This window comes from Coturnix japonica, chromosome 1, assembly GCF_001577835.2.
Source record: "Coturnix japonica isolate 7356 chromosome 1, Coturnix japonica 2.1, whole genome shotgun sequence".
Taxonomy (NCBI): Eukaryota; Metazoa; Chordata; class Aves; order Galliformes; family Phasianidae; genus Coturnix; species Coturnix japonica.
This window is the reverse complement of record NC_029516.1, coordinates 138,992,847-139,002,283: the sequence shown is the minus strand read 5'-3', so window position 1 is coordinate 139,002,283 and position 9,437 is coordinate 138,992,847. Positions and strand designations below refer to the sequence as shown.

Sequence of the window (9,437 nt, the reverse complement as noted above, 5' to 3'; positions counted from 1 at the left end):
GAGGAGGAGGAGACGGCGACGGGAGCGTTAAAAGGCGGCGGCTGAATGACAGCGGCTGTTCCCCGCGCCTGTCCCGGCGGAGAGCCAAGCGCCCTCCACCCGCTCTTTCTCCCGGCCATGGACGGCAGAGAGGATGCCGAGTGCGGCTGCGAGGCGGCGTTCGCAGAGGCGCGGAGATGGGTGGAGGTGAGGCACTGCCCGGCTTCGTGTCCCCCGCCCCGCCCCGGGGCTGTGCCCCCTCTGCCTACCCCGGGGCTCGCTGTCTCCCCGCCCGTAGCGCTGCACCCGCCGACCGTGGGGAGAGCTCCCCGAGTTTGTTTCTTTGCCAGCGGCTGCCTCTCTCAAGCAGGCGGGTGGGTCTCGGCCCGCTCCCCTCCCCAAAGCCCCTTAGAGGCCGTCGGGGCTGCGCGCCTGTAACTGAAGCTCGTGATTTCGGATTGCTTGTCGTTCTCTTAAGTTACTTCTTCGCCGCTCTCAGGCGGCTGAGATTAAAGGCGCTCCTCTTTCTGCCGGCGAACACTTTAGGAAGCACCAACCTGCAATCAGAGTCACCTACTTCTCTCTCTATCCCTCTTTTTCTTCTCTTTTCCTTTCAAACGCTGCTGTCTGACCGCGCGCAGCCTGACAGAAGCGCTCTCCTTCCTGCGCTCACTGCGCAGCGGGGAAAGGCTGCGAGCGGCCGCACCTGAGTGCGGTGTGGGCACAGGCGGGGCCGTGCGGGACGGGGCACGCCGGGACAGCTTATGCTGTCAGTACGATGTTGCCTATAACTTTCTAGAGAGCGAACGTTCAAAGCAGGGTGTTACTCGTTACTTTTCAGCTACGTCTTAGCGAGTTTTCCAAAACCTGAGTTCGGGCTGCTTGGTTTTCTCTGTAAAACAATGACATCTAGTGCTTAAAGTCTATTGAGGGCCGGCAGAGAGCTGTGAGCCCGGAGCACGGCAGGTACGGGTGTCATAGAAGAGCTTCAGGTGCCTGTTCTGTGCTTGTCGTTTGTGGGACCCGTTTGTCCGAGCTCTATTCACGAGCCTAAGTCACTAAAAGCACTCCTCTCTCATGTGTATGATCCTGCAAAGCGTCTTCCCACCAAACGGCAGCACATGGGAGCCATAGCCATGCTTTGGAAGTGTAAAGTCTGTGCTCTTGATTCCGTAGTGGAAAGTCAGCGTGCACTCAGCTCCCTTCCCTCCCCATCAAATGTGCGCCTTTATACTTTGTTTCTGTGATGTTAAAGCTTTGCTCGTTTTAAAGTAACCCCTAAGCTTCCCCCCGGGTAAACTTTTACTTTAAACAGTGTAACTTGTAAACCTGGAGCTATCGATAAACAGGATGTTAAAAATTCTGTAGTGTTGAAGGGAAATGTAAATATTTATTTCAGTCTGAAGTGAGGTTTCCATTTCAGAAGGTCTGTTGTATGGCCCCCGCTCTTTAAATCCAGACGGACTGAAAACATGCAGCCAACCATTTCCGTTCTATAGGAAGAATAAAGATATTTTTAGAGTAATGAGACGTCCCGAGGTTTTGTGAGCCTTGGTGCAAGCAGTGGTACGTGTGTGATTGAGAGTGAAACCTGAAGCAACCCGCAATCCTAATGATTCAGCAATTAGTTCTGAAGGTCGGGCAGATTCCCAAATATTTATAGGTTTTTGAATGTTTCAGTAAGGTTTTGTGTGCCAGTTTCCCCTAAGTTTAGAGGAAGATGAAAGCATGCAAACGCTACCTCATATTTTTAAGACAATGAGAAAAACAAGCTCTCTGAACTGTTCATGCTTTGCTAATAGAATCAATGTCAGCATACTTCTGTATTTCAGTTTAAAATTTCTTATTTTCTCAGATTTGAAGAGAAATAAATTGGTTAGCCCGAGCTCCAGCACCAAAGCTGAGGGTGATGTGTGATTCTCTTATATGAATGAGTGCTTGCCAGGTCCAGGGGGAGGGAGGGAAATGAAACAAAAAGGGGAGAAAGAAACCCTGTACCTAGAAACACTGGAAACCATTGTCTTTTTTTAAATCTTTTTGTTGTTGTTCAGGTGTGTTTTATGATAATACAGACCAAGTCTGTAGTCTTTACGAGGCCATGTCCCCAAGCCTCTTGTAAAAGAGGGCTTGTGTACTGTGGAGAGCTGGTGGGGAATGCTGCCGCTTGTCTCTGTATACAGGCTACTAATTGAGGCGATTAGTCACTCTTGCAGGGTTGATGGCCTCGCGAATGAGCTTCAGTGAGAGAGTAGTCTTATTCTCTGTGCAAGACTCTGACTCTTGTCAGGTGCTCCCGTGCTGATGGCTTTTGAGGATCCCAGCCTTGGTGCTGTTGGCTTTTTGCATCTGAGTTTTGGGGTCTTCTGAGCTATGCACATAAAAACTGCTGTTGCTCAGAATCACACACAGCTCGACCTTTTTTGGAGCACCTTGTGTGGGCACGTGGTGTGTCCAGTCATTACCTGAACAGAGAACTGAAATAACACAGCTTAGGAGCAGGCTCTGTAAGGTAGAAGTGTGTTTGCCAAAGCTAGAAATAGCCGGGCTTTACAATACTTTTACTAGGTTCTGTTCTGTATTATCCTAAACTTTAGAGAGCCAAAGCTATTCCTCAAAACCCAGACTTCTCCTCCAGCTATGAACTGGCCCACTTTGCCAAGGCTGTTTCCCTGCACTCAGCCCAAGCTGTGGGAGGGCAATCCCCAACCTCTTCTTTTCTGCAGACCCCCTCCAAGTTCATGTGTGCACTGATTGCTGGAACGAGGGCCCTCTCCCCAAAACATTCTGTGCTGTGTTAGAAGAGCTCAAGTGGGCTGTTTTCTTGTAAAACCACCCCACTTTACACTCGTGCTCTGTCTTTTAAATGAACTCTACTCTTCAGGTGAATGTCTATGGTTTGAAACTGTTTGCTGAAGTAACTTGAAACCTGACCCACAGTCTGTAAATCTTTACTTAGAGTGCCCTGGAGCAAATATCGTTTGGATTATTTTTTTTTCTTTTTCTTTTTTCCCCATTTTTTTTTTTCCCCTTCCCCTGCAGCAGCCAAATGCATGCCATGTACAAATCCTGTCTGAGAGAGAGTGGGAAGTGTGCGTGTGCCTGAATGAGTTGCTAGAGTGAACTAAAGCAGCTCCAGGAAAACCAAACAGAGAGACTTCGACAAAACCATTGAACTGAGAACAAGGTGTTGGGCCAAGCAACTTTTAGTGTTGCAAACTGTTAGACAGCCTCTCTCCATCTGATATTCTTCCCCTCATGGCTGAGCTGAGATTATTGAAGTTGGCTGTCCTGAAGGCTACTGATTTCATTTCAGGCTACCTTTGAGAGCATCAGGCTTGAGACTGCAAGCGGAATCCATTAGTCTGGGGTCTGTTCTTCACACCATGTAACAGGAGAGGCCTTTCTGTCACTAAACCTGCCAAGTGCTGATGGAGAGGGACGTTTTGCTGCTGAGATTTCTGAAGATAATGTTTGGAAAAAGACCTCAGCGTGTCTACACACTTAGTGCAACTAAGACAGCTCTGCTGTTCCAGTCTTGCCCGTGGCCATTACCTATGCAGTGAAATAGTCCAGCGCTACATGAACGCTCTTGTGTGTGTGAGCAACTTTATTACTTCATTACAGTGTGCATTTTCAGAGTAAAAAATGATCTTCCTTTGTAATTCAAAAATATTTTGTCATGTTTTGGATGTTGCTTCTTGCCTTTTACCGGGGAAGAGAAGTCTATGTGTGCACATGCCCTTGCCCAGAAAAGTTGAAAAGCAAATTTAAGGAGCTGCTTGGAGACAAAGGTCAGCTTCAGGATAAAACCAAAAATCTTTTGGTTTGGACTGGCATTATAGCAATCAAATCCAATGAATGGTTTCTGACATGTGGTCACCAAATGCTTCTATTTGTTGAAACCATTCAGAGCCTGCCTTTCTACTGTATATTTTTATGCCTTCTGCAAATGCAGCACTAGGTCTAGCAGCAATGTTTTTCCTTTATTTGCATAGAGATCTTACTATAGTGGTTGTTTGGTTTTGTTTTTCCCCCAAGCATGAATCTAATGCATACAGTCTGGGATGTCAGATGGGAGAAGTAACTGTAAAGATAGAAGCTGGTCCAGACGCATCTTACTGTTCAAATCCTGTTCTCATAGTATGTTTATTTCAGTGGTATTAATTCCTTATGAAAAGGCTTTTCTTGGTTTTGAATATGGTATTTTCAGGTGGTGTGCAGTGAGCTTGTCAACATCTCAAATGGTGTGAGAGTAAAAAATATATGTATATTTGTAAGAAAAGGCAAATTCTGTATATTGTGTTGTCTAAGCCATGTCTAATAGCAGCTAATTCCGTCAAGTCATAAAACCTGGGTGGGCTGGGTTCTGGTGAACTTCTTGCAGCACTCCAGCCAAAGTTCTGGCTCATTTCTGCATAAGGGATGTATTTAAGACTCCATTAGGTATCTGTGTCAGTACTTCATTATTGTAAGTTATTGGCAGGGAGCCCTTGCATGGACTGTGTTTAAGTGTATCCAATTAATATACAAAAGTGAATTGATACAGAAGTATACATGCTGTTAAGTACATTCTATAGGAATGTAAATTCTAGAAATAATGTTTTCATTGGCTGCAAACTATGAAAGCACTTTGACAAAATGTCATATTGCTGGCATAGCAGTATGATGATTTGGATGGAGAGGGGACAGCATTGTTTTATCTGGTGAGTATTGCTCTCTATTACCTTGTCCCATCCTCCTGGTTCTTGGGAAGGATATCTGTGGAATATAGGGAGGTATGTTTGAGAGAAAAAACAGGGTCTTTTTCTTTTTGTTTGTTTGTTAGAGTTTACTTGTTTTCCAGAAAAACAATTTCCAAGTGTCTACTAGGTGAGTTTTATGTGTATTTATATATATATTTCAAGCTAACTGTACATTCACATTTCTTAGATGCCTGAAGTCAGTCTTCGCGCAACTGAGTGATGGGCACGCATAGCTTTTGGCTGAGCTGTTTCCTTTGTGGACAGTTGCCTCTTTGTAGTTTTCAGCATTGTTTTAAAATTTTATATGGAATCAGCATCTGCAGGCACTTTACAGAGAATGATTAACTTGCTGAATATAGAAATGTCTATGTCATATACATATGGAAAATGCAGTGCTATTTAAGGAGTTCTACAGCAAACTTCGACTGGAGTTTTCTTTTGTTCTGTATTATGTGGTTACCAACTTGAGTCTGTTGTGGAGTCACTTTTGTTCTCTTCCTCCTGGCTTTTTTGTTTTGTTTTGGAACTGTGAGCTGCTTTTCCTTTAGTTTCCTTTAGTTTCATGAGGTCAAGTGTGTTTTCCTTTTGTAGTTTGGGGGAGGAGGTGAGATGATGATTTCCATGTTCGGCTTGTTTGGATTACAGTGGGCTTCTTTTAGCACCTTTTCTCTGTTAAACACTTCTCTTGGTCCAAATACTGAAAGTTTTTAAAGAGCATGTGGGTATATTGCATTAGACTGTCTTTGCTGCGCTTTGGAAAGCACTTGGGTTTTATTCTAAGAACCAGATACATTCCAGCTGTTCCTTGTACCTACCACTCCCTGTCTTTTAAGTTATTTTCACTCCTGGAGGAGGGAATTTTCTTTTTTTTTCTTTTTTTTTTTTTCTTTCTTTTTTTTTTTTTTCATTAGGAAGAAAACCAACAAAAGAATTTTGTTTGTTCTAAATGAGACTGACCTAAATTTAACTATCAGTTATAAAATGGATTTTCCATCTTGAGCAGTTTAATGCAAGTTTATGTGTGTCCTGAGACTCAGTGTGCTAGAAATGTTTCTGCTAATCTATGATGTGTGCTTGACACACCTTTCATATTACATGAATTAGCTTAGAAGGAGTGTTTTGTTTTTGCTGTTTTTCACATATCTGAATGCTGTCAGTCCAGGGGAAAATCTAACTTGAAATGAATGTAGTGAGTAAGTTGTCTTAAAATAAGTTCTTTGGTTGCTTGTACTATGAGCTTCTGTAAGAAGTTGCAAATCTAACCTCTAATGAAGAGTGCAAGATTATTTTTTTTCCCCCCCGATGAAAAGGAAGATATATGGATGTGTCTTATGGTTTATTACTTTCCAGTTATATAGTTGTGAAGCCTTCATTTGTGTTACATTTTGAGAAGAAATGTAATTTCAGCAGTGTCTTGTATTTGTGCTACAGAGCATCTGGGATTATCTTAGGAGGGCGTGAGGCTTATGAGATGTTCTTTATTGTTTTCCAGTGCAGGATGTGTTGGCACTTCTTTTTTTTTCCCCACCAGCTAATGTGGAAGTCATATTCAGCTCTGAGTTGTTACTATTTGCTTTCTACAACCTGAAAAGAGGTTGTACTGAATTGAGGGTCAGCCTCCTCTCCCAGGTAATTAGCGACAGGATGAGAGGCAATGGACTCAAGCTGCACCCAGTTTTCAGTCTGGATGTTAGGAAAACATCTTGGAAGGAGTGCTGAGGTGTTGGAGCAGGCTGCTCAGGGAGGTGGCAGAGTCAGCATCCCTGGAGGTGTTCAAGAAACATGTAGGTGTGGCACTGAGGGACATGGGTCAGTGAAGCTGGTGGTGATGGGCTGATGGTTGAACTAGATGGTTTTAGTGGTCTTTTCCAGCCTTTATGATTCTATTAGAAAATTAACTCAGTGTGCTAATTTTAAGAAACAGTTACTAATATGTTGGCTAAAAAAGCCAAAATTGTTCTCATATAACACATGTTTAAATGAATATCTGACTTGAAATAAATTCTAATAACTTAAAGAAAATTTTAAGCACTGGATCAGCCTGTCTTCCAAGAGCAAGCTCCATAGTTGTGTGTTTTTCATGGTACTGCGAGGTGTTGGTGAAACTCTAGTGTTCGGCCTATGCTTCTTCTGCTTCCTTTTGTGGTGCCAGTGGCACTGGTGATTTGGTTCAGGAAGTCCATCTGATGATAGAGACCTTCTTGATTGTGATTTAGGTTAGAGCATGTGCAAAATCAAGAAGAAAATGGGTTGCGAGGGGAAGCAATTGATTGGCTTTGTAGCATTTGGCTCCTGGGAGATGATAGACAACCATGCTCACACCAGGAAGGTAATGGGAACGGCTGAGCTTGCATTTTGGTAACAGCTCTTTAGTTGTATCCAAGTTGATGCAAGTGATGCAAGTCTTCATGCAGGAGATGAAGAAGGAGACACCTGAATTTAGAGAAGCCTGGAGGCCTCTTGAATCACCTGCTTCTGCTCATTACCTGCCTCTCTTCATTGCATGACTTGGGAGTCATCCACTCAGATGCACTGAGTGCCTGGGGTTGAAGTATAAGCTAGACACCTGAATTAGGGAGGCTTACATCCATAAAGAACTTCTTCAGGATTTATTTCGTAAGACTTATAAATACAGTTGAAACTGTTTTAAATAGAAACTCTGCCAGGAGTTTCTGGGCTGAGGCATTTGAAAGAATTTGATATGCTTATAAACCAGCTTCTACTACGGCAGAAGCAGCACTAGCAGCTTGTTGGAGTTTCATTGTTTGGGAGTTGATCCCTTAGCTGGTTTTGGGCTGTCTGGCCCAGCAGTTCTGAAGCAATCACCTGCCATTCATAGCCACAATTGAACCCCAGATCTAATCTCCAGCTTTATGTGCAAATTCTTTCCTGGAAGTGCTTTACTGGCCCCGCTATTTCTCATTTATTTATTTCCTTCAGGAAGGAATTTGAAAAATCCAGCTTGTGAAGTTGGTTCTGAGACTTTCTCCATGCTCAAATGACTATCAGTTAGTAAATCATGATGCAATAAAGAATGCAAGCAAATGAAGCCAGATGTCAAAGTGACTGTGGAGAATACGAAGAAAACTTAAGATCAGGGTTTAACATTGCTATTGTGTGGTTTTTGTAGCAACAGCTGTTGTGCTACCTTGAAGTGCTTCTTTGGATGCTATTTCAGGTTAGGTGAAGCTGCATTTCCACTCCAGGAAAAAATTCTCTACCTGCTTGTGTTGTGCTGTCTTTGTGTAAATGCCACCACTGACAAAATATACGTTCTTGATGCACCTGAAAACACGATTCTGAGGAAAAATGGGCTAGACATCTGATTTTTAGATTATTTTACAAAAAGGATCATAAAATCATGGAGTGTTAGAGTTGGAAGGGACCTGTAAAGGTCATTTAGTCTAACCCCCTCCTTCCCTTCCCCCCCCCCAGCAATGAACAGGAGCATCTTACAGCTAAATAGAGTAGAGCAGAAATAGAAAAGGGTTCTAACAATGATATTATTTCTCATAACTGGCTAAAAGCCTTTCTGTAATTTATTGAAAGGCCAGCTGGGAATCTTCACTATGAGTTTTATGCGTTCAATCAAAAGATTGTATAGAGTTGCTCTTATTTGGGCTGGATAAAAATGGGGTGAGGAAGAAGGTGTGTACAGATGGATATCTTTCACAGACATTTGCCTGATGCTCTGAAGGGGAAAAAAAAAAAAAAAGGCCTGATATAATAAACATTGACTTGATGTTTATTCAGGAAGGTATTGCTTCACTACTGTAAGCCTAGTATGTGGACAAATTTTTTTCAAAGACAAGTCCCCATTAAGATGCACAGACTAGGTTGCTCACTAATGACCTCGCTTCCATGCATCTGATAAAATCAAAAAGTCCTCTGTGACTTTGGGATAGGGCTTGCAGACATGGGCTGTAATCTCATTTGGGAGCATCGCTGAAGACTCCAGGAAGTTCTGCATGTCAAGTATTGGTGTATACATTTGGGAACCCTGCACTGTGGAGGGATGATAGAGGAGAGAGATTGGTAATGTGAGGATGAGAAATGTGCTTCTAAGATTCTTTGGAAATAGCTGCTTTTTTTTCTTACAGGAGTGAATTTCTTGCTTTGTGAGTATTTCAGTTATTATTTTTTCTACAAGGTATTGGCTTAAATGCCCTGTTTTGCATTTGGGGTGTTTACGAGATGGGAGGAAAGGGAATGCTCTCTTGGTCTATTCTAAATTTATGAATTTATTCTAATTCTCACTTAATCTACTTTCAAATTTTGTGTTTGTGAAATTAGTATCTATTTTACCAACCACTGGGCATGAAAGCCTATTGTGAGATCTGGCTGAAAATGTGTGCACACATGATTCTTTCTTTCCTTTTCTTTCTTTCATACCTTCCCAGCTTGTGACATTCCATTTTCCATTGCTATCTTTGATCTTTTCTTGAGTAAATTGGTTTTCCTTGAAATTTATAGTGAGCAGGTTCTTTTCCTAAACTTAGGATATATTCTACTGAAAAGCAGTACTATTAATCGTCTGGTTCTCAATATGATGATTAATTTTGTCAGATTGAAAAATAGTCAGTATGCGTGTTTCAGCAGCAAGATTTGGTCTTCATATGTGGGCAAGTCACTTGAAAGAACCATATCTATTAATCATGGCAACAAAATGTAAGTTCGGAGCAGTGTCTTTCTGCAGAGGCACTGGTGCTGGTAGGC

At 42.6% G+C, this 9,437-nt stretch overlaps 1 protein-coding gene across 1 annotated transcript in view; it reads left to right on the top strand.

Annotated features, from left to right (window-relative positions):
* The window catches only part of LMO7 (LIM domain 7), a 128,429-nt gene continuing 118,992 nt past the window's right edge, over positions 1–9,437 (top strand). The window contains 1 exon segment of the mRNA XM_032442945.1: positions 1–186. Within this exon segment, the coding sequence (XP_032298836.1) occupies positions 46–186 (141 nt within the window). The 5' untranslated portion in view covers positions 1–45.